The sequence below is a fragment of the Lynx rufus genome, unplaced genomic scaffold (assembly GCF_022079265.1).
Source record: "Lynx rufus isolate CCGP_SWC_20201006 ecotype Redwood Valley unplaced genomic scaffold, mLynRuf1.p SCAF_18, whole genome shotgun sequence".
In the NCBI taxonomy this organism is placed as follows: domain Eukaryota; kingdom Metazoa; phylum Chordata; class Mammalia; order Carnivora; family Felidae; genus Lynx; species Lynx rufus.
Window position 1 is genome coordinate 10145832 of NW_025814832.1, and position 27554 is coordinate 10173385.

The 27554-nt window shown below is 52.5% G+C and overlaps 2 protein-coding genes across 2 annotated transcripts; one reads left to right on the forward strand and one right to left on the reverse strand.

Moving 5' to 3' along the window:
* Positions 1 to 131: 131 nt before the first annotated feature.
* CUNH17orf50 (chromosome unknown C17orf50 homolog) lies at positions 132 to 2889 on the forward strand. The gene is made up of 3 exons (XM_047080471.1): positions 132 to 144; positions 2253 to 2586; positions 2679 to 2889. Exons 1-3 carry the CDS (start codon positions 132 to 134, stop codon positions 2887 to 2889), a joined length of 558 nt encoding a protein of 185 aa, XP_046936427.1.
* A 1810-nt stretch (positions 2890 to 4699) lies between these two features.
* MMP28 (matrix metallopeptidase 28) lies at positions 4700 to 27321 on the reverse strand. Its single transcript, XM_047080397.1, has 8 exons — positions 27211 to 27321; positions 15755 to 15834; positions 15357 to 15544; positions 9994 to 10218; positions 7782 to 8027; positions 6391 to 6540; positions 5931 to 6098; positions 4700 to 5094 (listed from the first exon to the last, which is right to left on the reverse strand). The coding sequence occupies exons 1-8, from the start codon at positions 27319 to 27321 to the stop codon at positions 4700 to 4702; spliced, it is 1563 nt and encodes a 520-aa protein (XP_046936353.1).
* Between the last annotated feature and the right edge of the window lie 233 nt (positions 27322 to 27554).

The window sequence follows — 27554 nt, forward strand, 5'->3', positions numbered from 1 at the left end:
GCAGGTAAAATTCTAGCCCCACCCCCTGTGATCCAACAGAGGCCCTGGAGATCAAAGTTCTATGTGTCCTGGGACTTCCCTCTCATCCCAGTCCCTGATCAGGGGAAGAGGACAGCCCAGCCTTGGCAAGAATGGATAAGCATGGTGAGTGGGGCTGGAGGCAGGGTGGGGACTGAGGACAGGGCCATTGACTCCTGTTAAGTGTGGATGCAAACCCAGTGTGGACCAACTCACCCGTCACCATAGCAACACCAGAGTAGAAGTCCAGCCTTTTCTCAGTTACTTGTACAAGCCCTCTCCTCTCTCTTTCCTGAATATTCTCGACATCTGCTCCCTCATCTTCACCTGCTGTTTTCGGGAACTTTGTCTTCTCTGCCCGAACCACGGTGACGATGCCTAAGTGGGTCTCCCTTGTCCTGCAGAGAGGCCATCCTAAAACACAGCTCTGAGCATGTCCCTCCATCAGAATGTCCAGTGGCTCCACCCTGGAACGACAAAGTCCAAACTCGACAGCCTGTCACCCAAAGTCCCAACCTTCCTGTCTAACGTCGTTTCCTATTCCCATTTCAAAAAGTTCCAGCATCCTTTCCGGCTGCGCGCTAAGTCTGGCCTTTTACGACCAAAAAGCTCCTTAGTGTGTTTTCCTAAAGAAAAGTGCAGTGGTCCCTGGCTTTCCAGCTTCAGCAACATCAAGAACTGGCAGAATCTTTGAAACAACTTTTTTGGGGAAAGATTTCAGAAGGCTTGGATGAAATTCAGAGGCCCCTCTGTTACCTACCTCGTCCCTGCCTGAGATGGTTGTGAAGAAGAAGGGGCACAATGTATGGAGAGTTTAGCACAGTGATTGCATACTGTGAGTCGTAATGAGTTGGTGCTCATTACATGTGAGCTGGAACACTAATTTTATCATTCTCCTTTGTCCCCAACCTCTTTAAACAGGACAGGCAGGGGTCAATTGCAATTTTCTTGACCTTTTCAGGGCAAACCATGGTTGTATCCTCCCTGCCCTCCTCCCCCTGCTTTTTGTTAGAAGTCTAGCTCCCCAGATCCAGCGGATAGCAGGGCACACGGTGGTGCCAGGGGAAGAGAGGGAGGCTGCTGAGTAGTGGACACCTCCCAGTAGAGGCCAGGTTACTTTCAATGCCCCCCACCCCCCGCACCGGGTGGGGGAACTTCCTGCCTGCCAAGACTACTGTGATGAGTTATGAAGTCTGTGCTCTCAACAAGGGAGGGACAGTGGTGGCTGAAATCCAGCTGGCAATTGGCGTCAAGCCCGGAAGGAGGCTTTTCCTAATTGGCTCACTCCCAGCACCACTCCTTTTCTTAACTGGCCTGTCCATGTTGTTGTAGGTGGTGGTGCTGATGGTGTGTGTATATAGTGGGTTTTTTTTTTAATTTTTTTTAACGTTTATTTATTTTTGAGACAGAGAGAGACAGAGCATGAACGGGGGAGGGTCAGAGAGAGGGAGACACAGAATCGGAAGCAGGCTCCAGGCTCCGAGCTGTCAGCACAGAGCCCGACGCTGGGCTCGAACTCACAGACCGTGAGATCATGACCTGAGCCGAGGTCGGCCGCTTAACCGACTGAGCCACCCAGGCGCCCCTATAGTGGGGTTTTTAGTCTGCCCAGAGGGGGCACTTTTTTCAATTATTTTCCTCATCACAGCTGGGCTTCCTTAAGGCAAGGCCCACTTTGAAGAAGGAAATCCTACCCAGAAAACAAAATCTAAACAACTCTCTAGAAAAGCTGCACTTCAATGTTTATTGACAGCCTACACAGAGATCAGTTCCCACCCTAGAGCCAATGAGAAGGAAGGTGGTGATGAGCCAGCACAGCCTCTGGGTTCGGGTTCGGGTTCGCAGCCCTCGTTGCTGCGCCTTGATGATTGCCTCCCAGCAAGCCCTGGGCTGGGCACTTTACAGAGATGCGACCTGATACCTGCCTCACGATGGGCACCGCTTTTGACAGATGGGGACACAGAGCTTGACATGACTTGCCCCGAATCCTCAGCAAGGAAGAGTAGAAACCTAGGAAATGGCGGGGGGTGGGGGGACAGCCCTGCAGGCCTTGTCTCGCCCGGGAAAATCCTGCACACTCCGTAACACTCTCTTCGAAATCCTACTAGCCTGGTGCGTCTCGTGCACACCGTCCTTCAGGCGCCTTTTTGGGGGGTCGGGTTGTGGACAACACTCAGGGTACCCGGCTCTTCCCCGGGGACAGCGGGCCCGCGCTGACCTCCTCCCTCTCGCAGGAGTGAAGACTCCCTTGTGGAAGAAGGAACTGGTAGAGCCGCAGGCCAGAGAGGCTGCGGCGGCGGAGGAAGAGGAGGAGGGGTTGGAGGAAGAGGAGGACGACGACGACGACGACGAGGAGAGGCCGCGGGAGCAGACGGCGGCCGAGGGCGAGGCGCAGTGCCGGGAGGCGGAGGGCGGCGAGGGTCGTGAGCGGGGCTCCGTGTCCTACTGCCCGCTGCGCCAGGAGTCCAGCACCCAGCAGGTGGCGCTGCTGCGGCGCGCGGACAGCGGCTTCTGGGGCTGGCTCAGCCCCTTCGTGCTGCTCGGCGGCCTGGCGGCTCCGGCGGACAGGTGAGGGCGAGTCCTGGCCGGGGCGGGCCGCACGCGCGAAGCCGCGGTGGGCGGGGACCGCGCGGGCACTGAGCGTCCCGGGCCCCGCGCAGGAAGCGGAGCCTCCCGGAGCCGCCGTGCGTGCTGGAGACGCGGCGCGGGCCGCCGCGCGCCGGGGGCTGTGCGCGCTGCGAGATCCTTTTCTGCAAGAAGTGCAGGAACCTGCACAGCCACCCGGCCTACGTGGCGCACTGCCTTCTGGAACACCCGGATCTGCGTGAGGCGCGGGCTTCGGGGGGCGCGGGGGCCGCCGGGGGCCCCTGAGCGCCCCCACTGCCAGCCTTTGTGCCCTCCGTCCTCGCCTGACCCAGCCTCCCCGCCACCTTCTCCTCTCCTCTGACACGGGGCGTTCTCCAGCACATTCCACAGAACAGCCCCTTCCCAGAGCCGCCCTGCCCGGAGCGCCTCCTCTGAGCCGGCGAGTGGGCCCACCTGTCACCGAGCGTCCACCCAAGGCTGAGCCCAGCATCACCTGGAGCTCCATGCCTCCGTTAGCGCCTCCCGAGGGCTTCCGCCCCGGGGGGCACATAGTGCCTACCGCCCACATGACTCACGTCCCCTGGCACAGCCTCACATTCATCTCTTGGGTATTTCAGGTCCGTCTGACCCAGTGGGCAGAGGCATTGCCTAGAGAAACTAACCCCTGGGTTCCCTCACCGCTGAGAAACCTGCCCCTGCCCCTCATTCAATAAAGCCTCTAATCAAAGTGTCAGTGCCTTGAGGTGGGGGCCAGGCGGCTCCCTTGAGGGTGATAAAGACCCTCATTTCCCCTCCCCAGGGTTCAAGCCAGAGGGAAAAGGGCAGGCCAAGAGCCTCCTCCCTCTATCCCCGCCAGGACTGGGCGGAACAAAGCACTTGCATCCAAGGGCAGTCAAAGGCCATTTCCCCCCACTGCACAGAGAAGAAAATGAAGGCGCAGGGCCAGAAATGCCCGTGGGGAGCTGAGGGCTGAATCTTGCCAGATCTTTCTCCCCTTCTGCTGGAAGCCTGGTCTTGCCAAGGTCAATGTGTGTGCAAATGAGGCACTGGCAGGTGTGGAGGGGGGAGGACAAGAGACCCAGATGCTAAGACGGAGACTGCCTGAGGCAGAAGACAGAGAGGCTGGGGAGCTGGTTCCTTCTCCAGGAATCCCAGCTATTCTTGGCCAGCCAGCAGGAGCTCCTGGAATGCTGCGTGTGTGGCCCGAAGAATGGGGCCATTGTGAGTACCAGGCCTCCCCCAGCCTGCAGAGACCCCAGCGCCTGCAGCAGAGCAGCCCTCCAGAGAGGCCCCTGTCCTCTCCTTGCCACCCATGACTCTCCATCTGGCCTGGGGGGTAAGGGAGGGCAGGGACATGTTGCTTTTTCAGGCCCCCTCTCCGCATCGCAACTACTCACACACAAGTCTTGGCTTGGATGAAAGAACATGGTTCCAGCTTCTCCAGCATTCGTGCCCCACCTGTTCTTCACTGGCAACCATCCCAAGGAAGATTGATGCCCACCTCCAGGCCCAGAAGCTGGGGCGGGGCACCTCTTTATTCCAGCCTCCCCACCCCCCACCAAAAGTCAGGCCCAGCAGGCCTGCATCAGTCTCCCTCTTGCTCTGGGTCCTAACCACCCCCTTCCCTCCCACCCAAGGCTCTCTGAGGTTGGAAATCCTTGTACCCAACCCACCCAAGCTTCCTGGAGGTGAGGCCTCTCATTTAAGACAATTCTCCAAGAACTGAGCCAGGAGGTCCTGAGGGGAAGGAGAGGTTGCCAAGTGGTCGCAACCTCTCCATGGAGTTTTACATCCTCCCCGGTTGCCCAGTGCCACGGCCTCATGGACAGGAAGTGCACCTTTAGCAGAAGGAACAAAATCCCCAAGGCTTAGGGAGGAAAGTCCTTTGGGGAAAGGTTTGAGACCCTTTTTGGCTTCTGCTTGGATTGATCCCACAAAGTTCAATGTCTTGAGAGCACATTCTTCAGGGAACAGATGCAGACGTGGTCTGGTCTTCTGCAGGGAGGCTCAGAGGCTTCCAAGACAGGGCTTGCCCCTGGGGCAGGGGACACACGTTGGCCATAGGGCATCAATTCACTAAGAGGTGGGGGCGTCTTCAAAATAGGGCACCCCCCGAGTTGGCGTGCCAGCAGCCCATCCAGGGCAGCTCTGTGGCCCAGCGGCCCGAGTCTGTCACCTGCAGTTTGGTCTGGTCAAGGCGCCAGTAGCGGTCATCTCTGAAGAAGATGATAGAACCGTCGGGCCGGGGCAGGGCGCCACTGACCTCCTCAGGGACACGGTCCCAGTCCTGCAGGCCTCGGGGGTAGTAGGGCTCCACCTGCAGTCCACCTCGGGCCAGCACGTAGTAGCGGGCACCCTTGAAGAGTATCAGTCGACCCAGAGGAGGGAAGAAGAGGGCCGCGTCTGGGTGGCGGGGCAGGCCTCCTGCCCGGCACAGCTGTGGTGAACTCCACACTGGCTTAGGGCCCCGGAACCTCCAGCATCGGCTCCCTGTAGGGCATCGGGAGAGCCAGGGTGAGCGGGTGGCTCTCACCCTTTGGTCCTCCACCTCACCTGTGTCCTCCCATTCCCCTGCTCCCCCTCATCCTAGAGCCCAAGGTGGTTAGTATTTGTGATAATCAAAATGGATCACACAGCACTAATAATTCGTTACACCCAGTACGGAGGGACTGTTGTGGCCTAGATCTCCAGCAGGTGTCAGCAGAGGGCAGAGGGCACTGTGGGAACCCATCCCTGGGAGGCGGGAAGCAGGCCCCTCCCTGGGTAGGGAGTGGACTATCAGGAAGGCCAGTCACCATCTTTTCTACAGAGTTCTATGAAGGCAGGGATTTCTGTTTTGTTCACTACTGTAGCTGTAACCCCTCCAACAGTGTCTAATGCATACAAGACATTCAATATTTGATGGATGAATGAAACTACTCAATATACTGCACACTCCTCAGACATCATGCTGTTTGAATTCTCCTTCCCCAAAAAACCTGAGGGATTATTTTCCTCATTCAAGAAATTCAAGTCCGAGAGTTAAGTGACAGGCCCAACCTTACACAGCCAGGATGCCAAGGAGGTAGGACTTTCCGCTGGATTGCAGAGCTTGGGAGTGGTTCTCTGTTCCCCTTCTAGACTCTTCTCTGCAGCTCTCCCACCCTCTCTCTCTGGAACAACCTCCACACCCACGCCCCCCAACCCATCACTGAAGGAACCTCCTAGTAGAGGTCCCTGGGGTCACAGGTTCAGGTTGGAATTGAGACTCCTCCCTTCTGTTGACCTTGGACAGAACACCTCCCTTCTCTAGGCCTCAATTTTCTCATCTGCCCCAGGGCTGGTACCTTTGAAGAAGTAGAAGTCCCCATCATCCAGTGACACTGCAGCAGCCTCAATGTGGGGGGGCAGCCCTGCCCACCTCTCCTGTAGTGGGTGTGGCTCAGAGACATTGCCATTCGGTGTCACCTCCCAGAAGTGGCTTCCTTGAAAAACGTACAGTCGCTGTTGCCCATCTGTGCGGAGACAAGAGAGTTGAGTGACCATTGGCCTCCTGCCTTCCTTCCAGGGAAGGTGCTTCCCAGGCAGAGGAGAGAAGATGTGGCCTGCTCAGCAGGGACAGAGGGAAGTGCACAGGACGAAGCAGGGTTTTGCTTGGTGTGGGCTTGCTACCCTGCAGGATGCTTGTGGCTTGGGATTTCTGGATTTTATTATTCATAACCCCACCTTGTATTCCAGCTCTGGAGACCCCTGGAGATGTGGGGGAGGAAGGAAAAAGGAAGTGAGGCACACGTGGGACCATCTTACCTACAGTGATGGCATCGAAGGAAGCATGGCAATATTTAGGACCCTGAATTTCAGGGCGCCTTCCCTGTGTTCTGTGGGGGTCCCAGGCCTCGAAGTCAGTGAACAGCTTTCCTGGGAGCTGGATGGCCACTGAGCCCCCCTGGGGCTTCCCTTCACGGGGAAGGAGAGAAGAGGGAGAGAACACACACGGGTTGGGGCGGGTGTCGAGGGCTCAAGACCTCCCCTTTGGCTCCTTTCATCTTTATCTGGTATGAGAGGCAGGGAAGGAGAGTGGGGGTGGGGGTGGGTTAAGAATGGTCCTTGGTTGTTGGTATTAACCACAGCACTAAACTCAAAAGTCCTCTCTTCTGCTCAACAGTCTGGGAGAGAGGGACCCGTTGGAGTGGGGGACCAAACAAGAGTTTGGCACTAAGAAGGGCAGAAGGTTCTCTTCCCTGAGTCCTGGGCAACACAGATGGCATGAGGACATGGTTTGGGGGCCCAGGCTGTGATAGTTACAGCAATTATAATAATTACAACACTATTTCACTTAGGAGACTGAGGCAGAGTCCAACAAGCTTAGAATTTGGCACCAGCTCCTGCGTCTGGGTCTACAGCTTTCTAGCTGTGTGACCTTGGACAAGTGTTCTAACCTTTCTGAGCCCCATTCTCCTCCTCAGTGGACAAAAGGATACTTATGTCGTGAGTGTATTGCATGTTAAGTGACTGGCCGGTAATATACATCCATGAAATAGCAGCTGTTTGTGTAGGTTTCTTAGGGTACAAGAGAAGTTCACGGCCACTAGTACTACCGCCTGTGAGGTAAGCAGTTATTATCTCGCAGAAGGTGAAACTGAGGGCTCCCAGAGGGTAAATGCTCTGCCCAAGAGCAGCTGCTTAGCACGAATGGCATGGGCTCTCGGCCCTGCCCACGCACCGTGCGCTCTGAGGGAGGACAGCCCTGGTTGGGGGGCAGCACTGGTCAGTTCATCCTGGGGAGCAGACCTCGTCTGAGTCTACCTCCAGGCAGAGGCCCAGGCTTGGAGGGAAGTGGGCACCAGCGTCAGCGACGCGGGAGGCTGGGGGGGAGCAAGCGGAGCGGGAGCGAGGGCTGGCATGGGGGAAGACGCGGGACCCCTGGCTGGGTCTGGGTGACTGGGCAGGGATGCGAGAGGAACTGCCAAGACCGGGGCTGGGCGGGAATCCGGAATTGCATGGAAGGGAAGGCTGTGCGGCGCGGGACCTAGTCGGGATCGAGAGGCCAGGCATGGGGGACAGCAGGAGGGCGAAGGTTTTGGGATTTGAGGGGAGCCTGCGGCTTCCGGATCGAGAGGGACCGGTGGCGGGGAGGCCGGCTTGCAGCGCGGGCGTCCAGGCCCCGGAGGCGGGGCGGCGGGGCGGCGGGGGCTCACCATACAGGTCCTGCACCGCCAGCACGTCGTCCCAGCTGAGCAGCGCGTCGCGGCCCAGCCTCTTGTAGTAGGGCGCCATGAGCGCGCGCGGCGCGGGCGAGTGGGCCAGGCCGAGCGTGTGGCCGATCTCGTGCGCCAGCACCACGAACAGGTTGCGCCCGCGGCGGCGGCTCAGGGACCAGCGCTCGTCGCGGTCGAAGTGCGCTTCGCCACGGCGGGGCAGGAAGGCGTGCGCCAGGGCGCCCCCTGCAGGCGGCGCAGAGGGTCAGGGGGAGCCACCCGCCCGCGACACCCCCAAATTCCACCGTCCCGCGCAGGGGCCAAAGGGTGGGTGTGGCTGTCTTCTGCTGCATAATTCCCCTCCTAACGACGTCTGTCAGAGGCTGAACTGTGGAGCGGTGAACTGATGGCGAGGCTATGGGGTGGAGGCGCCTAAGAGGCAGCGTGGTATACACACAGCATGAGACCAAACTGCCTGGTCTTCTATCCTGGTTTCACTATTTTCTAGCTGTGTGACCTTGGGCAAGTAGCACCCCCTCTGATCTGAAATGGGAATGATGATAATGAGCTTCTTCCTCACGGGGTTATGCTGAGGATTAAAGAGGGATGTGGTATATGTGTGTGTTACGTATAATATTTAGTGCCTCGCCCGTAATAAATGCTGCATAGGAATTATTTTCAAAAAGATATGGGAATAGGTGTAGTGGTTATCCCAGAGGTGGGCATGATGAGACCTTACGGATGTTGGTACTGTTTCTTGATCTGGGTGCTGGATATGTGTATGGGTGTGTATAGTATCTTTAATTAAAAGTATATATATTTTTGTGTTCTTGCCTTCTTCTGCCGGGGCCCCTTTGTGGGTCTCTACCTGCCAGGTTGTAGTAGGAGTGAGCAGAGGGAGTGAGCTGGATCAGTGATGTTCAAGCTTGTGACATGCCCCAGAGGGAGCTTATCAGTCATGCAGTTCCCAGGACCTCACGGTTCACAGTTCACTTTCTGCAGGGACAGGGGTCAGTGAACTGCGCAGTGATGATGTTGGCCTAGAAGCCTGCTGAGGGTGCTTCCAGCGTTGCCTTCTTGGGGCCCAGGCCAACGGGGAATGCCTGCCATTAAAGGAGAACCGCAGGGAGTGTGGGGAATGGGCTGTGTGTACGAGGAATACATGCCTCCTGTTTTGAATATGCCTCGAGCAATGTTAGCCCTTTCCATTCAATTCTCCCAGTAATCCTGGGAGACAGATGACAGGTTTCAGAGGGAGAAGGCCTAAACTCAAGAAGACAAAGCACCTCTTCTAAATCAGAGAGCTTTCTCCCAGTCCAGAACCCTCTTAGCCACCGGACCCCACCTGGGTGTGGGCATAAACATCTCATGTAGATATCATGGGTGAAGTGACTCACATGTAAGGATATGTATGTGTTACATGTGGATTCCTGAAAAGCTTAGATTTCTCCCAGTCCTGCCCTGGGTACCACCAGCAGGGCCTGGATGTTGGCTTTGCTCTGAGTGGGCTTGTTGGGAAGCAGAGGAGTGTAAGGGAGGTGTGGGCCCTATTGCCCAGGCCACGCAAGGTCTCAAGTCCCCACCATGAAGGGATCTGATCAGGTCTCCTTCCCTCATTAGCAGGAGGAGATGCACAGGGAGCCTGCGTTCAGGTTCTGAAGGCCAGTGTTGGGCAGAATGGGAGGAGAGCAGTTTAAACTGCCTTTAGGTTGGGGGCAAACAGGAGAACTGTCTGGGCTGTGGGAATGGGAAGCACTTCCGTGACAGGTAGGGGGTAGAATGCCTCTTGCCCTGTGGCAGTGACTGTGGTAGTGGGTGCAGGGAGGGTAGGAATGGGGTAGCGGTGGCCTCTGGGTGTTTTCAGGGTGTTGGTCTGGAGAATATCCATGTTTGGAGGACAGGAGAGGCATGGGGCTCTCTAGAAGCAGAGGATGGATGACGGGACCTCAGAAGATTCTCCCAGAAAATACTCTGGAATTTGCAAAGCACTTTCCATGCAGAAGCTCATCTGGCTGTCCTTTCAGCCATGTGGCACACAACTGGACAGAAACCATTGTTCCCATTCTATAGATGAGGAGCCTGAGAGCTCTTTAAAAGGGAATGCAGCTTGGTCAAGGCCAAAGCGAGAGTTTAGGCTCCATTGCCCTCCCCAGACAGCCTTTTCTACCGGGTTCCCCTCCTGCCATGGGAGAGAGAGCCTCTGTGTCAGCACCTGGGCCATCAAAGGCGTTGCCCAGTCCGTCGTTGTGGTCCCCTTGGAAGAAGGTGAGGCGGATGTCAGCGGGGACTGTGGCTGGGGCCTCCCAGAACTCCAGCGCCGAGACATTGCTCCACAGCTGGAAGGCAGCTCGAACAGCCCCGCGAACCGCCGGCTCGGGTAGGTGCTGTGGCCAGTTCACCAGGCGGTAGGAGAGGTGCTGCTTGTACCACTTGCTGCCTGCCAGCCAGAGAGGCCACATCAGTCATACCTGCCTGCAGAACCTGGTGCTGGTCCCCGGGGACCCGTATGATGGGGAGACAGGCCCTTGTCCAGGGAGTCCTGGATGTGAAGGCAAGAAAGGCACAGCCCTCGCCCTGGGAAGATCCCATCTGGCTGGGGAGACACTGCTCTCTTGCACACAGGACTACCTTTGTCCTGGAGAGTCCCCGGTCTAGTGGCTTAGTCGGGGGAGGTCCCCGGGGAAAATGTGATCTCTGCCCAGGAAGAGCCCCCAAAACCTGAAGGACTCTCTGGTCTGGGGTCTTTTTCTTCCCCACAGCCTGGGCTGAGCCTGAAAACAAGTCTGCACCTCTTGCTGGCGACAAATCCCTACCCCTGACTACTGTGTCAGGGGCTGGAGGAAAGATGGGGCCACCGGGGCCACAGCTGTGACCCCCTCTCAGCCCTTCTTCCTCTCTACTCTTCAGGCCCACCTGCCCCTCCCGTTCCAGTGCCTCAGGCCTGCTGCCAGAGAAGCTACCAAGACCCATTTATTAGCGTCTTTCCCTGACCCCTAGCCCCCACCCCCCACTTCCTCAGGGACTCTCAAGAGCTCGGAGGTGAAAACAAATAAGAACAAAGGGTGTGTTTTGTCACTCACTGACAGAGAGAAATTTTTCCATCTCCACTTAGTTACGAGTTTCTATTCCTTTGCCCAGAATTGTAATTCCTCCCTTAGGCCTAAGACTCTGGACTCTTGCCCAAGCCTCAGGTCAACCCCCTACAGCTCACCACACACCCAGGACCAGGGTGCTTAGAAGGTCCAGAACCCGAGTTTTTCACAGATTATTTCTGAGCCTTGTAAGCTCAGGGGCTGAGATGGTGACCCCAGGTGGTGGAAGATTCACAGCTCAGAGGCAGACCTCATGGGCCCAGGGAGTGCACAGGTATCATGCTATTTTGGGGGCCCCAGTTTCCCAAATGGACCAGAATTCCTGATGTACGGGTGACAAGGAGGTGGCCAGGCCAGTGAGCACAGCCCTCTCTTTCCTTGGAGGAACAACTGAAGATTCAGACCTGCTGCCCTTCTGTCTTGGGGAAGTCCTTGCCCAAACTGGGGAAGAGGGCTAAAGTCATGGAAGGTTGGCCATCTCCTTACCAACCTCTCTGCTGTGTTCTCGGGAAACTGAGACCAGGGGGAAGGGACCTGTCCAGGGTCACAGAATGAGTGAGTAGCCAAGCTAGGCCCTGAGCCCAGGCCCTGACATCTGACACTGTGCACTTTCCACTATACTACACAGGTAAGCAGGCACATTTGCTAAGACTCAGGGCTTGTACATTTGTGTAAACATGGCTCTTTTCAGTCAAAACAGGGGCTCTGCATGAGCTGAAATTCTCCAGATGGAAGGGAGGGTGGTAGAGAGCAGAGGAGCTGAATGCCCTTTCCCTCCCCCGCGCCCCCCTTCATCCCCCATGGAAGTGGGGGAGGGGCGGGTCTTTTCTCCCACCCTGAGCCAAGCTCCATTCAAGGCAATGCTGCCTCCCTGGGCCTGTTTGGCCTGGCGGCCACCCAACCCCTCCCAGCCAGTGACCCAGCCTCTGGGAGGGAAGAGGGAGGGATTCTTAGGAAGGGAGGGAGAAAAGAAAGGCAGAGGGAAGGTCTGGGGTCCAGAGGTGCCTCAGAGGGCTCTGGACTGGCTGGTGCTGGGCACTTCCACACCTCGCTGTGGATGACTGACCCCCAGACTCTCCCCGCCCACCTTCAAGCTTCTAGAAGTGTGAGGCAGCTCCTTCTGCCTCTTTGCCAATGGTGGGGGAGGGGGGGCTTACTCCCTGGACAAGAAAGGGAGAGGGTGGGCACTTCTCTCACTGTAGGTAGCCAGGGAAGGTGACAGCTCACAGGATAAAAATCCTCTGAATCTGTGTGTGTGTGTGTGTGTGTGTGTGTGTGTGTGCATGTGTTTTGGGGAGGATGGGGAGGACAAACAGGAACAGGACTGAGAGAAGAAAATGGCTAATTTTTCTTGGGAGGGGTTGTTGGTGTGCCCGCCAGGAAGGAAGGAATGCCCTGGCCAGCAGCCTGAGCCCTCTGTCCATCCTAGAGCAGGCTGGCCGCCTCCGGCCCCATCCTGAACTCCAGGCCAGGCAAGGCTGGATCCTGTAACGACTTGTAGGCCACAGAAGCACCTGGCAGTGCATCCCCCACACCCTTGCTCCAAAATCCAAAAGGGAAGAGGAAAGGTAAAGGACACCAGGAGGAGTGCAGACACCTCGTTGGGGAGGACCCTGGAGTCCTGACGTCCAACAGTCAATGGATACTGAGGAAAGAGCATGGGTTGGAATCCTAGTACTTCTACTTATAACCTTACATAGCAAATTATGGAATCTCTCCAAACCTTAGTTTCCTTATTTGCAAAGTGCAATTTATAAGACTTGTTTCTGGTAAAAATGAAATGGCAAATGAAATGGCAACATATAGCTGCTGGGCGTATGGTAGGTGCTCAGTAAATATCCATTCACTTCTCCTTCCTTTTCCACCCCAGATTCACCCCTGTGTCCCCCAAACCCACCAGATTCACCCCTATGTCCCCCAACTCCCATCAGATCCACCCCTGTGCCTCCCCAACCCCCACCAGATTCACCCTTGTATCCCCTCCACCCCCACCAGATTCACCCCTGTGCCCTGCCCCCCAACCTCCACCAGCCCCAACCCCCCACCAGCTCCATGAAGGACCAAGGGGGATTGAAAATCTCCCCTGCAGGCACAGAGGGGACCAGACATTCAGAATGAGGTTGCCAGATTTAGCAATTAAAAATATGGAACACCTAGTTAAATTTGTATGTCAGATAAACAACAAATAATTCTTTTAATATAAAAGTGAGAACAAAACAATTATTTTTTGTCCATCTGACATTCAAATTTAACTGGACATCCTATATTTTGTCCGGTAATCGTACCCTTGAACCCGACTTTGTCAGCATAGCATTCTTCACAGAATAGACAGTCATGGGCCTGGAAATCCACATCATTTTTAAAGCACCTGCCCATGTTCTGGGGCTTTTCACATGTGGAATCTCACTCAGTCCTCCCAATGACAAGAAGGCTTGGCCACACCCTGGCCATGTGGCCCTGGGGAAGTTCCCCAAGCTCGTTGTCCCTTAGTTTGCCTAACTGTAAAATGAGGATAAATGGCACCGATCTCATAGGGTTGTTATGGGATTAAGTGAGTTAATCCATTTAGAACCATGCTTGGCGCATCATAAATGCTCAGTAAGGGTCAACTGTTATTATTACATTTTCTTTCCTAAGGAAAACATAGGAAGTGTTCAGTGCCTACCAAGCATACAGCTCCTTTCTAGGGAACCTCTTCCCCTAGGGGATAAAGGATGTCAAGCTTCTTCGGGTCACGCTGTGAGCAAGAGGGACAGTCCCTGCCTAACTTGGCCACTGCTGTCTGGACCAGGGGTCAGTGTCAGACAGTGGCATGGGGCCAGGCTGGCAGGACAAGGCCACCTGCCTGGGAGATGCCTTAGCTTGAATCTCTGTCCCAGATGGAGGCTCCAAATTAAACAGCGACAAATGGACTCCATTGGATTCAGATACTCCCTTGAGAAGGCATGAGAAAATGTCGCCAGAAGGAAGTCTCCCTACTGCTCCTGGATGCCCAGGAGGCATCGTCCCAGTTCTCTGGGAGACCACCTTTAACCTGGTGGTGGCATGCTGAGACTGTGTCTGGGGCTGCCCCCACCCTCCACCGCAAGCCCCTTCCCCTGGGTGGTCAGGGCCCATCTCTACTCTGCAGGCAGAAAGGGCCTGGGTCTTGGGTGAGGAAATGGAGCAGTGACACACTGCTGAACCCAGAGCCCCAGCTCCAGGAAGGCTGCGCCTCCGTTCCACCTTGCCTGTTCAGAAACACAGTGGGATGCAGAACAGGTCAACACCAAGGATGTCTGGAGCCCAGAGTCTGGCCCCCATAGCTGCCATCCTCCAGTAGCTAAGGGGAGCCACCCATGACTTCCTTCTGGATTAGCTAAGAAATAAAAACGACCTATGTGCCTCCTGATCTGCTCATAACAGATATCGTCGGCGAAAGTGGTTAATGCAAATTAAAAAAGGCAATGACCCAGAGTGCTCATGGTAAACTCAATTGTAGATGAAAGCCTGACTGAACAAGCCTATCTTGTTGGAAATCTTAAGAACTGCCAACATCGATCAGAGAAAATTAGTACAAACAAGATGTTAAAACCACACACAGTAAAACCTGTTATTGATGAATTATTGCTAGAAGTAATCAAATCTTCATAAATCTTAGATCTGTAACTTTTGACCCCTGGAAGATTGCATTTGGACAAAAAGGAGAAAGAGGAGGAGAAGGAAAGATAAAAACAAAACTACAAAAGGAAAATCACAATAGCAGAAACTGTGGTGTGTAAGATGAGCTGTGATGAAATGTCCAGAAGAGGCAAATCTGTTCTACTAGGAACAGAAAGTAGATTTCCTGTGGCCAGGGGCTGTGGGGAGGGGATAGGAGGTAGGGGGGAGGGGAGGGGGAGGAGGAGTGACTGCTACTGAGCATGGGGTTTCTCTTTGAGGTGATGAACATGTTCTGGAATTAGATGGTGGTAATGGTTGCACAATTCTGCGAATATACTAAAACCCACTGAATTGTACTTGTTAAACGGGTAAATTTTACGGTATGTGAATTATATTTCAATAAAGCTGTTAAAATGTGCTGTAGACAAAATAAAATTGATCAATAAGTCACATCTTTTTTGAAGAATTCTTGTGAAAAAGGCATGGAATCTGACGAAAATAACTTTGGGACACTATAAAGCAAAATGTTGGCAACAGTTGAACTGCCCTGCATCACCAACTGATGGAGGGCTTGATGGGATTTGCTCTGGAAAATATGTGCCCAATGAAAATTCATCGACGTGGGTGTAATTCTGATTTAAATGTCTGTGTTCACAAACACGGCCCTCTAGTTGAGGGGTCCTGCTCACCCACTGCTTACCCACTGCTCACCCCTCTCTCGCCCTAGGGAAGAGTTTACAGACAAAGCCGCTTGGAGGCTGAACTGGGTTTTTCTCCGGCCACGGGGCTTCCAGGTATTGAGGAATCCCAGTTCAGCTAGATTTAAACAGGGCTCACTCACCTTGCTTTGCAAAGCGTTTCTTCCGCCTCATTCTGGCCAGGCGTCCAGCAAACAAGGCACTGATCCTCTCCGTCCAGGCCGCCTGACTGTCTGTGTCTGCAACCCCACAGCGGGGCCGTGTCATCTGGCGCAAGGTGGCAGTATCCAGCACGCCACTGATGGGCAGCTGGGACACCCACTGGAACTCTCTGTCAGGAGGAATTGAGATAAAGGGTCACAGAGCAAGGGTGGGGGGTGGAGGTGAGGGCAGGGAGCTTTCCCTGGGGACAGAGAAGGGAGGGAGCCATGGAGTGTGGCCCTTGGACACAGGTGGGAGGCCAGCCTCCCAGGAAGATGGAGGAGGCTACCCAAGCTTTGCCCTCCAGCACCCCCAAGTTCCCCACATCCCTCCATCCTACCTGAGGGCATTGCTGAATCTTGTCGAGGTGAGGTCTTGGGGGACCTGGTCCTTGAGATATCCGTACTTCTCCAGGAATGCCTGGGGGAGAGAGGAGTGTCAGCCTTCCCATGGTGTGGCATCCTTTCCCCTCCCTTGGTCTCTGAGACTCAGTGGCACATATATCATGCCCAATCTCACCTTCATCTCAACAAAGGGGAAGGAGTCCTGGGACCAAAGTCAGAAGGATATAGACTCAGTTCCTGGCCACCACTGACTAACTTGACGGTCTTGGGCAAGTCACTCAATATTTCTGAACATTAGTGTCCTTCATTCTCAAACTGGCCAAGCAGTCCCCACCCAGCATATTTCACCGCATGGTCAGCAATCACAGCAGGGCATGCGGCACAGTGGAGTTAGGGGCTCTGGAGTCACGTCAGCCTGAGTTTTAATCTCAGTTAGCAAGCTATTTCTGTAAATCACAGGTTTCTTATCTGTAAAAGGGGCTTAGAAATAGTACATAACTTACAGGCTTTTTGGTGAGGCTTAATCACAATAGTGAATACAAAGTACTCAACACAGTGCCTGTCACCTAGGAGGGGTCCATATAGAGTAGCTATTATAAATATAAATATACACTGTTCATATGCCTCAACTCTGCTCCTGAAGCATCTCTCCTCTCTAGGGAGCTGCCCCGAATTATTATTATTTTTTGAGAGGTGGGGAGGGGCAAGGGAGAGAGGGAGAGAGAGAATCCCAGGCAGGCTCCATTCTCAGCATAGAGCCCGATGCGGGGCTATACCCCATGACCCTGGGATCACGACCTGAGCCCATATCAAGAGTTGGATGCTCAACCGACTGAGCCACCCAGATGCTCAGGGAGTTGCCCTGTATTGATCAGAAGTTGGGCTGGTCACCTGCGGGCTTTGTCACGCCTGGATTGGGAATTAATTCCCTTTCTAATTCTGGCTTCTTCCTAAACAATCCCATCCCCCCCCCCAACCCGCCATATATATTTAAGGCCCTATGAACAACAAATGCACTTGCTCTCAATTCTACGGTTTGTCTAAAAATTTGGCTCCTTAGGAAAGTCGTTTTGGGGGGTGCCTGGCTGGTGCAGGTAGAGAAGCATGCTACTCTTGATCTCAGGGTTGTGGGTTTGAGTCTCTCGCTGGGTGTAGAGATGATTTAAATACATCTTTTTGAATTAGAAACCTACAACATGGGGTGCCTGGGTGGCTCAGTCGGTTAAGCATTGGACTTTGGCTCAGGTCATGATCTCGTGGATCGTGGGCTCGAATCCCACATCGGGCACTCTGCTGTCAGCACAGAGCCTGCTTCAGATCTTCTGTTCCCCTCTCTCTCTGCCCCTCCCCCGCTTGTGCACGTGCTCTCTCTCAAAAATAAATAAACACTAAAAAAAAAAAAAAAAGGAACCTGCAACACTCTGTCTTCATGCATTCATTTGTTAATTCATACAATGTACTAGGTACCCTGCAATGGTCAGCGAGATACCCCTAAAGGAGCTTATACACTTGTGGATAGAAACAGACAATAGAAACCCAGATAACAAGTAAAGGGGGCACTTTTGGTGCTATAAAGAAAAGAAACTGGGCGATGTGATGGAGAATAACTTAAATAGAAACTTTCCACCAGGAGGAAGAAGGACCAGGTCAGAGAAGGACCACCAGGTCAGAGAAGGGCCATCTGAAGAGCTGATAGTTGATGTGAGCCCTAAAGAATGAGAAGTCGCTGGCCATGCAATGAGGTAGGAAAGGGTATTCCAGGCAGAGGAACAGCCAATGCAGAGCCCTGAGCTAGGAACGATGTTGCTGTGTCCAAGGAGCGGAAGGAAGGCTGGAACACAGAAGTGTGAAGAAGCAGGATGTGGGATGAGGCCACAGGGAGAGGCAGGACTGTCACCAAGGTAGGAAATGGGAGTTTTATTTGGGTCTTGATGATGGGTTAATTGTGGGGAATGAAAGAAAGAGAGGAATCCTGGGGGCGCCTGGGTGGCTCAGTCGGTTGAGCGTCTGACTTCGGCTCAGGTCATGATCTCATGGTTCATGAGTTCGAGCCCTGCGTTGGGCTCTGTGTTGACCGCTCAGAGCCTGGAGCCTGCTTTGGATTCTGTGTCCCCCTCTCTCTCCGCCCCACCCCTGCTTGCGCTCTGTCTCTCTCTTTCAAAAATGAATAAACACAAAAAAAATTTTTTTTTTTTTTAAAAGAAAGAGAGGAATCCAGAATGGCTCTTCAAGTTTTGCCTTGGATGGCGATGCTATAGACCGTATGAGGAAACCAAGGGGGGGAACAGATGGGGGTGGTTGGGACAAAGATGAACACTCAGATGTCAGGCGGCCCTGGTTGTATGATCCTGAAGCTCAGGGGAAAAGCTAGAATCTTCCAGCATGTAGATGATGTGACCACTATGATATCACAGCTGCATGTGATCCTCTGGGGAAATTAGTGTAACTGGAGAACATCTTGTGGCCCAAATGCCTGTTACCCACTGCCTGTCCTCACACACCTGGAAGTTGCTCTCCCTGCAGCCACGTGTTTGGAGGCCAGTGGAGAGAAGCGTGTGACTCACTGTCCTTACCTATCACCAGCCCTACCCTTCTGGGAAACGATGCACTTGGCTCCCTGCTTGCCCTTGTCACTGCTAAAGCCTCATCAATGGATTAAAAGAAATGTCACCTCAGCTGCTTAATTCTTATGCAGACACACATTGTGTCTCCAATTTTACCCTCCTTGCTGTGTTACCTATATGGAAATAATTTTCTGTCTTCCTTGTTCTCTCACTCACTTTTCTTTGCTATATTTCTTTTTTTTTTTTAGGTTTATTTATTCTGAGAGAGAGAGAGAGAGAGAGAGAGAAAGTGAGCAGGGGAGGAGGGACAGAGAGAGAGGGAGAGAGAACATCCCAAGCAGACTGTGTGCTGTCAGCACAGAGCCCAATGTGGGGCTCAATTTCACGAACTGCAAGGTCATGACCTGAGCTGAAACCAAGAGTTGGATGCTTAACGGATTGAGCCACCCAGGTGCTCCTCTTTGCTGTATTTCTTTTTTTATTGTTATTAATTTTTTAAATATTTATTTTATTTTTAAGGGAGAGAGAGAGTGTGCACGTGCTCTCATGAGCGGGGGAGGGGGAGGGGCAGAGAGAGAGGGAGACACAGAATCTGAAGCAGGCTCTAGGCTCCGAGCTATCAGCACAGAGCCTGATGGGGCTTGAACTCATGAACCTCGAGATCATGACCTGAGCCAAAGTTGGCACTTAACTGACTGAGCCACCCAGGAGCTCCTGCTGTATTTCTTAAGTTAATTCCAATCACAGCTGCTGTTTCAAGGAAAAAGTGCAAACAGAGAATGAAATGAGACACTAAGAGCCAGGATGGGCAAGTTCCTAAGCCTTTGCAAGTATCCAGCCTCTGTTTTGTGAATTTCATTATACCCGCCTTCAGCGACCTCCACATCCTCTTCTCAATAAAGGGTTCCTATAAGGAACCCTTATTCTAGACAAAAGAATACTCCCCAAGTCCATTTGATTATTTTTCTGCACTAATTTATTAGAGTTTCAGTACTATTTTCTTTTTTCTCTTTCCAAATGTATACTATTTGGGGATGCATAATGGATTAAAGGGGTTCTAGTGGCTTAATCTGGAGACTATGTATTGCCTAAAATAGTGTGGCATCATGGACTAGCCACCAGGCTTGGAATCAAGCATCTGTTCCTGACCCTGACTTTGGGTGGCCAGGGACAAACTACTTAACATCTCTGAGCCTCTGCTTCTTTACCCACAATGTGAAAACAAGAATAGCCTCAAAGGATTCTCAGAAGGATGAAGTAAAGCAACGGACATCTAGCGTGCATAGTAAATACTCAATGAACAGTTGATCTAGTTGATTTACCTTAGTAGAAACCTAACAGACTTTTGGAATGTAACCCATCTAACAAGATGGGAAACGAACGCTCTGAACAAGGCAGTTACACCTCTGTTCTCCATTCAGGTGCTCTATCTTAGACTTGCCTCACCCCAGCTAGGTACCTTGTTCTCTTCCTTGCCTCCTCCCTTTCCCTTGGTGAGGATGGATAGAGTGGCTTTAAAAAAATTTTTTTTATGTTTATTTTTTATATATAGAGAGAGACAGAGTACGAGTGGGGAGGGGCAGACAGAGAGGGAGACAGAAACTGAAGCAGGCTCCAGGCTCTGAGCTGTCAGCACAGAGCCCGATGCGGGGCTTGAACCCACAAACCATGAGATCATGACCTGAGCTGAAGTTCAATGCTTAACCGACTGAGCCACCCAGGTGCCCCAGGTGCCCAGCCAGGCTTTCTAAAGGAAGCCAGGAAATCAATGTCCCTTAGAAGCAGATTTGCCGAGTGACTTGGGAGAGGCTGGGTCACAGGCTAACAAGCTGGCACTCCCTGTGCTCCTCCCCGCAAACCCGCCCAGCCCTTATCAGAAAGTTGGCTCTGGTTCTGGAACTATGAGGCCTTGGACAGTGCAGGAGAAGGGAGGGGGTACTGACTAGCGGCGTCTCCTGTTTCCTGGCTGGGCTGCCGCGCCTGGTACTTTGGCAGGCACGGTGGTGTGGAGGGCAGGATGGGGGTGGAGGCCTTTTTTTTTTTTTTTAGGGGTCCTTCAGAGAGGAAATCCTGGGCCTCTCTTCCTGACTGGTCTCTGGGACCCTGCGGGTTGCAAGCCAGAGCTGAATTCCCAGGAGGCTGTGTGAGCACGTGACCAGGCCAAGAGACACCAAAGGAATGGGAAAAATAAATTTTAAGAATTTGACATTCTATATTTCCATAAAAGCACTAAAATATTATAATAGCAATGATCAGAACTTAAGGATTCCCTTGTACTTATTTTATTTTTAATATGAACATTAATTTTTTAATGTTTATTTACGAGAGAGAGAGAGAGAGAGGGGGGGAGGGAGAGCGAGTGCACAAGCGAGGGAGGAGGGGCAGAGGGGGGCGGCTCCAGGTTCTGAGCTGCCAGCACAGAGTTTGACATGGGGCTCAAACTCACGAACCCTGAGCCCACGACCTGAGCCCACGTTGTACACTTAACTAACTGAGCCACCAGGCGCCCCATGAACATTAATATTTTTAATATGAACATTTTAAAATTACATATAGGAAGGGGCCCCTTCATGTCCTCAGTGCTGAGGGCTCTAAAGTCCTGCAGAGAGGAGGCAGAGCCACATCCCTGGGTGTTGTCCCCTAACTCTCTTCTGTGAGCCCATTTGCCAAGCCTCAGTTTTTGCCTGCCAAGGTGACAGAAATGCCCTGTCTGCATGGGATAAAGAGCAGGGGTGTGGGGCAGGTGACAGTGTGGCCAAGGGATCCCAGGAAGAGACACAGGACTAGGAGGTGGAGCTCCTGTTCTCATTCCAGCTTGATCACTAACACCTTGGAGGTGTCATTTCCCTTCTGGGCTGTCATTTTCCTAGGGCTTTTCCTGGGATCTCTTAGGGACCCCCTGAGCTCCACTTGGGGTCACCCCCATGGAGGCTGTGTCCTGGCAGCTCCTCTCAGCCTTGCAGTTCCAGACACCACGTTTTCTCTTTTCCCTGTTCTCCACCCATCCTCTCTCCTGCAGATCCCAACGCTTGAACTGAGCAGAGAGGAAGGCGGAGGACTGTGCCCTTCCGTGATTCACCCTGCCCAGACCTAGAAGCTTGTGACAACCTGCCTCACCCACTTGCTCAGGGCTGGGGCCGCTTCCCCGGGGAGTCGTCTCTAAGAAGTCCTGGGAGGGGCTGTGGTGTCTGGGTAAAATGAAAATGATTCTCCCTGGGACCCAGGAAACTGAGTGGAATTGGAACTCTGGGGTTCTAGCCTTGCGTCTGTCCTGACTTGCCGTGGGAGGGTGTGTAGAGCCCAGCCCCTTTAGTGCTTGAGGGATGGGGAAATTCTGGTCATTTTGTATCAAGGCAAGACTAGCAATGAGGTGTAGCAAAATGAATTGAGGCCTGAGTCGAGAATTCTGAGTCACTGGCCTGGCAGGGCAACAGCACTGGGCTGTGTCTTGAGTTTTATTCCTTTGCTACTAAGAACTGTGTGTCCTTAGGCAAGTTCTGTGCCTCTCTGGGCCTCAGTTTCTTCTTCTATAGAATGAGAGAGTTGAATTAGAGCTAAAATGTACTCCACCTTAATCTACCATCATGACCTTGCCTCTGTAACTGATTAGCTACGTGAACTATGACAAAGTTACTTAACCTCTCTGTGACTCAAAGTGTGACATGGGGGTAAGAATGCTTTAGGTTTCTCACAGGAGTGTGGTAAAAATCCAGTAAGTAGATGCCTTGGGAGAGCTTTATGGTAGTTGCCCCATTAAAAACGTTGTGTCCCCCGCTATAGTCACAGAGAGTTGTTGCTAGAAAGGAACTGTGTTAGGTAAGTCTAGGAAGGGCAGGGCCCAGTCTTACATCTAAAGAGTGGCCGTGATACCCTCAGTATCAAAGAACTGCAGGAGCAAAACTGAGACCAAGACTTTTTAAATTGCAAAATGGCAAGCTTATGCAGAAACCATGTTGCTTTACCTGTGACTTATTTCATCTCGTATCACCTTTCATTGTGATTTCATTCTTTCCAGAGTGACTCTGTGATTGTCTTTGTCATTCAATACATCTTGAGCACTATTAACCAAGTCAAGATGCAAGGGATGATAGTTGGTGTTCTGCCTTGGCATGTTCTAGAAATAAAAATATTTTCTGGTAATCAGGAACACAGTGAGTCCTTGACTAGTGCAGAGCTTTTAAGGGGTTTCCACCTTTGAGTTTCAGAATCACCTTGCAAGAACATAGGCAGGATGGGTGTTGCTAATCCCATGTTAAAGATGGGGAAAGAAAGTCTTAGGAGAGCAAGCAGTGCCTTGCTAGAGGATCCTAAGTGAGTTCAGATCCCCTCTACCTATCCCTGGATGTCTTATTTGACATTCAAACAAGTGACTCAGAAGCTTTAAAACTAAAGGCAAAGCTTCCAACCTGCTCTCTCCACTGGGGAGACAATTCTTAAATGAGAAAAAGGCAAAGCTGGGGATGTTTCTAGCTGGATTCCTCCCACCTCTTCTGCAAGCAGGTTCAGGGGCAGAGCAGAGGAAAGAAGATGTTTAGGTGGTGGACTCTGGCTTTCAATAGAAGCTGGGATCACATCTCCCATCACACCCCAAACAGGTCTTCTGACAAGCTACAGGTATTCATTCATCAGGACTCAAGCATGTTCCTTCCCAAAGACAAACATGTTTCCGGGATGCTTTGCCTTTGTTCTCTGGCTCCTGGAATCTACGGAAGGCCCCAGGGCAGTCGGACCAGCTCAGACCCTTTCCCTTTATTTTGGGCAAAGTCTCCCCTTCCCTCTGACTCCCTGCCTCTCCCCCCTCTTTCCCTTGTCCCTAGTCTCATATTCACAAAGTTCTGTCTGGGAGTAGCTTTGATATCTCTTGCTGTATTCCCCGCTTCTTTCATTTTGCATCCTTAAGGAAGTTGGAAAAAATTAGCTGGTCAGTCTCCACCCAGACCCCTCTTGTACTTCTTCTAACGCCAAATAATCATACTGAATGGTCCTCACTAGGATTGCAGGGCTAAATTTAGGGCATGAAATCATCCTCTAACCAGAGTTGTCCACCTATCTTGCTGCTATGTTCCTGCTTCCACCACCCAGCTTTTGCTAGATTTCTTGGTTTTCTACTGTTTTGACTACTGCTTTTCCACCAACTCACGGTTCTCTGGGACCCTTGAGAGCCTCTATTTACCCTGCACCCATGAGTCACTGAGCTGAGCTGAGGAATGGCTTCCACGCCCGGGCTTCTGGGCTTCTGACTCACAAAAAGCCAAATGAATAGCTCTGGGGTATGAGAAACAGACACTGCATCTGGGGGTGGAGACTCCACAGAAGCTCCAATGTTTCCCTGGAGAAATGAACTAGCCAGCCCCTTATTGTACTGACACAATGGGAGTAGCTATGCAGATATGCATAGACCACCAAGGGGAAGGCAGGTCTTGGACATACCACCTGGGTGTTTTAAAGAAGGTCCAAGTACAGCACAGTAGGTAGATCCCTTGGGACAGTCTGTGTCACCCAAAAACAGAGTAGGGCCTGATTGGGATCAGGAGGGGGTCCGAGGTGATGAGGTCATTCATTAACTCTCAATCCTGCAACTCAGCAGTGGAGGCCCTTCCTGCTCACTAGTGTCTCGTAAGCAGCCCTAGTTTTCCCAAGTGGGCAACAATGAACTTGTTCATAATGTAGCTTTGTGAGAGGTCAGTCTCCTCCTAGGCAAAGCCCACTTTGGAAAACCCTCGACTTTATTACTTTGTATGCATACAAGGGACACATACAGCCATGCACACAGGACGCAGGGATAAACACGGAGACATGGGAATGGGAATGCAGACACATGCACACAGACAGACACGGACACGCAGGCAGATGAAATGGACACACACTCACGCACCCATACAGGCACTGGCACACAAACATACCAAAGCTAAAGAATGTTAGCTCTGGGAGAGTCATTTAAGAAATTTTACTCCCTCATTTTAACAAAGGAGGAAACTGTAGCCTGGAGAAGTGAGGGGACTAGCTCAAGATCACACAGCTGGTTTTTATTCTTTTTTTCCTTCTCGGTCCTGAATTCTGAACTTTGCCCACAAGCTCAGCAGGAGTGTTGTGCTTTGTTTGGGGGTCTAGCTCTGTACCGCAGTCAGGGAATTATACCTGAGCAAAGAGCCAGGGTGATCACGGGGCTCACTTTGTGTGGTTCCCTTCTGTGGATGGTTGTATTTCCCCAAGTGACCACAACAATAAGAACATTCCCATGCTCTTCTTACAATGACTTCAACACTCCTGCCACCAGTCTGTGTTCCTTCCCCTTGATCTGGAGCTTGTGACTGCTCCAGCCGATTGATGGGGTGCAGCAGAAGCAATGCTGTGCAACTTCCTAGTCTCAGTCATAAAGAGGATAGGACTTCTGCCCTCTCTCTGTCTCTCAGCACACTCATCCTGGAGACCCAGCCACCACATTTGGGCCCAAACCAGCCCACATGGAGAAACCATGTGGATGGGCCCATAGGAGAAAATCGTGGCCCCCAGTTGACAGCCAGCGAGCCTTCAGATGATCCCATCCTCAGACATTGTAGAACAAAGACAAGCTGCTCTTATGTGCCCTGTTTGAAATTCTGACCCACAGTGTCTATGAACATAATAAATGTTTGTTTGACTTTACTAAGTTCTGGGGTCATTTATAACGTAGCCATAGTAACTGCAACACCATCTCTTAGGAATTATAGCCTTGTGCTGCCTCTTGTCCGATGCTGAAAATAGTTGCCTCACATATTTTGCCCTGTGTTATTGTTCTAGGAGAGCTAAGTCACCAAGCCAGGACTTTAATCTGTTCTCTAAAATAATGATAAAGATAAATAATAACAGCAACAATATTGAAAGCAACTTCCTTTTATAGACTGCTTTCTATGGACTGGGCATTGTGTTGATCATTTTATATACATTATCTCAACGAAGCCGCATAGCAGTCTTACGAAATAGGCATTTATTATTAACCTCCTCTGTACGGAGAAGAAAACTTCATAGAGATTAAATGATTCACTTATGGTTTGAACACAGGTCTGTCTGACACTGAAGCTGATGCAATTGACCATATACAGAAGCTCATACAGACACACTCACACCCCCCAATCTGCATTATATATACATACATATGTACATGCCTAGGCATATAAAGATGCATACACACCCATTACACTTTTCCAGGATTTTTTATACATTTAAAATATTTCTTGTTCTCCGAGGTAAAAATCCCCTTCCCCCAATTTATGTTAAATAGACTGCAAGAGACCCAATCTGCTTAGTATTATGCTTCCCAAGCACACCCCAAGATAAAATTCTCTCCATCTGGGGCCACCACAGGCATGGGCGGCAGAGATATTGTCTCTGTTCTCCTGCCAAGGATTGTCTGGGACCCAGACTTTGGGGGAGGTGGGGCGGGACTCTTAATAGGACTTGGCTTGGTAGACAGAAGCCTTCTCCTGGGGCCATGAGAACTGTGCACTTGATGTTGTAAGTTTCAAAATTTAGTGAAACACAGTGATTCCCAAACATGCAAAAGCAGAGAGCACAGAACAAGAGACCAGTGCTTGGAAGGGGAGCAGGTGAAGGAGTTTGACACAGGACCCCCTTGTTGAAATAAAGGTAATTTCCAAATATTCCAGAATAGTGATGGGAGCTGGCTGATGGGATGAAGAGCCATTCAATGGGGGCCTCTTCATTCTGTAGGTTTACTAGATTCAGCATGCCTCTTCTTAGGAAGAGGAATGGGAGGTACTGAGAATTTCTTGGCTGGCAGTTTCAGAACAGGAAAGAAGCTCTTAGGGAGCAAGAGTCTCAGGGCAGAGCACTGGGCTCAAGAACTTAGAACTTCTCCTTGGGGCGCCTGGGTGGCTCAGTCCGTTAAGCGATGGACTCTTGGTTTTGGTTCAGGTCATGATCTTGGGTTCATGAGATCAAGCCCCGAGTGGACCCTGCTTGAGATCTCTCTCTCTCTCTCTCCCTCTGCCCCTCCCCCTCCCTCGCTTGTGTTAGGCACGTTCTCTCTCTCAAAAAAAAAAAAAAAAAATTAGAACTTCTTAAAATAGTGGAGACCCCAGTTCTAATCTTGCGAATACAGACAGAGATGGATACTGATGTATTATTACAATCACCTTTATCTGGAAAATAGATACCCCAAGTGGAGCCCCACCCCTGCCTTCAAAAAGTTCCCCTTGTGCAATCTACAGCAAGCAGCTGAATTCCAAAAGGAGGAAAGTGAAATGGGAAGTGTTTAAGGCTCACCTCCAACTCTCTGCCCCCTTTGTCAAATTCGGTCCTGAAGCACTGTTCCAAAGCTCCTTAGAAGCAATCCTTGAGACTATATATACTTTTCTTGCCCATTTTACAGGTTATGAAACTAGTCCCGAGCTTGGGCGCTGACAAGCCGCTGGCTCAGTGGCAGCACCAGCCCAGGAAGCCAGTGTTGTCTCCTGTGTCCCTGGCCAGTCAGCGGTACTCTCTCCACCTCACCAATCTGGGGGGCTTTGCAGCCTCTGGGAAGGCTCGGGGCATCGGATGAATGAATGGCCAAGTCTCCCCAGCCTAGGCGGTGAGGGGCAGTAGGTCCGTGTCAAACTAGGGTGCAGAGGCCACTTCTCTCTCTGTTGTTGCCCGCCTGTCCCATCTTGTCGCTCCCTCCTTCCCCCGTCCGGGAAAATCAATGCAGATCCGCGTGCCTGGGTGGTCCCAGCCGTGGCACGGGGGAGAATGTTCCCCAGACTCTTTGTGTGCAAGTGTGTAGAGCGCGGACACCGGGAGGGTAGTGCAGATTGCCGGCTCAGATGGGACGGCTGGGTGACCTGACTGCAAAGTTCTGGGGGGTCTCTAGCCCGCGGCTCCCTTTCCGCCCTGCACACATCCTTTACCTCCGCTTCCCTGCGCAGCTCCTGGCCTCCGCGCTCGGCGAGCTGGGCGTCCAGGCCGCCCCACAGCAGCAGCGGCAGGGCGCGCAGCAGGAGGCCGACACGCGCCGCCATCTCGCCGCCGCCCCGCCACGGGGCGCGGGCACGTGGGGAGCCGCTGAGCGCGCGGCTGCCCGAGGCGGTCAGTGGTGCCCGGGACCCCGCGGATGCTCCAGCTCTGCGCCGCCCCCGCGCGGAGGAGGGAGGGCCTAGGGGCTCGCCGGAGCTCCGGCTCGGTGCGCCGGGCCGCCCCTCTGGCCGCTTCGCGGGGATCCGGCCCCAAGTGGTGCAGACCAGGCAGTGCCTGC

Excerpts from the sequence above, each read along its gene's own strand:
- CUNH17orf50 (XM_047080471.1), top strand. Across the intron at positions 2,587-2,678 it reads CTGGCGGCTCCGGCGGACAG|GAAGCGGAGCCTCCCGGAGC; the intron begins GTGAGGGCGAGT and ends GGCCCCGCGCAG.
- MMP28 (XM_047080397.1), bottom strand. The coding sequence starts at position 27,321 with ATGGCGGCGCGTGTCGGCCTCCTGCTGCGCGCCCTGCCGCTGCTGCTG. Across the intron at positions 15,835-27,210 it reads AGCTGCGCAGGGAAGCGGAG|GCATTCCTGGAGAAGTACGG; the intron begins GTAAAGGATGTG and ends TCTCTCCCCCAG. Across the intron at positions 5,095-5,930 it reads GGACTTCTACTTCTTCAAAG|GGAGCCGATGCTGGAGGTTC; the intron begins GTACCAGCCCTG and ends GATGCCCTACAG.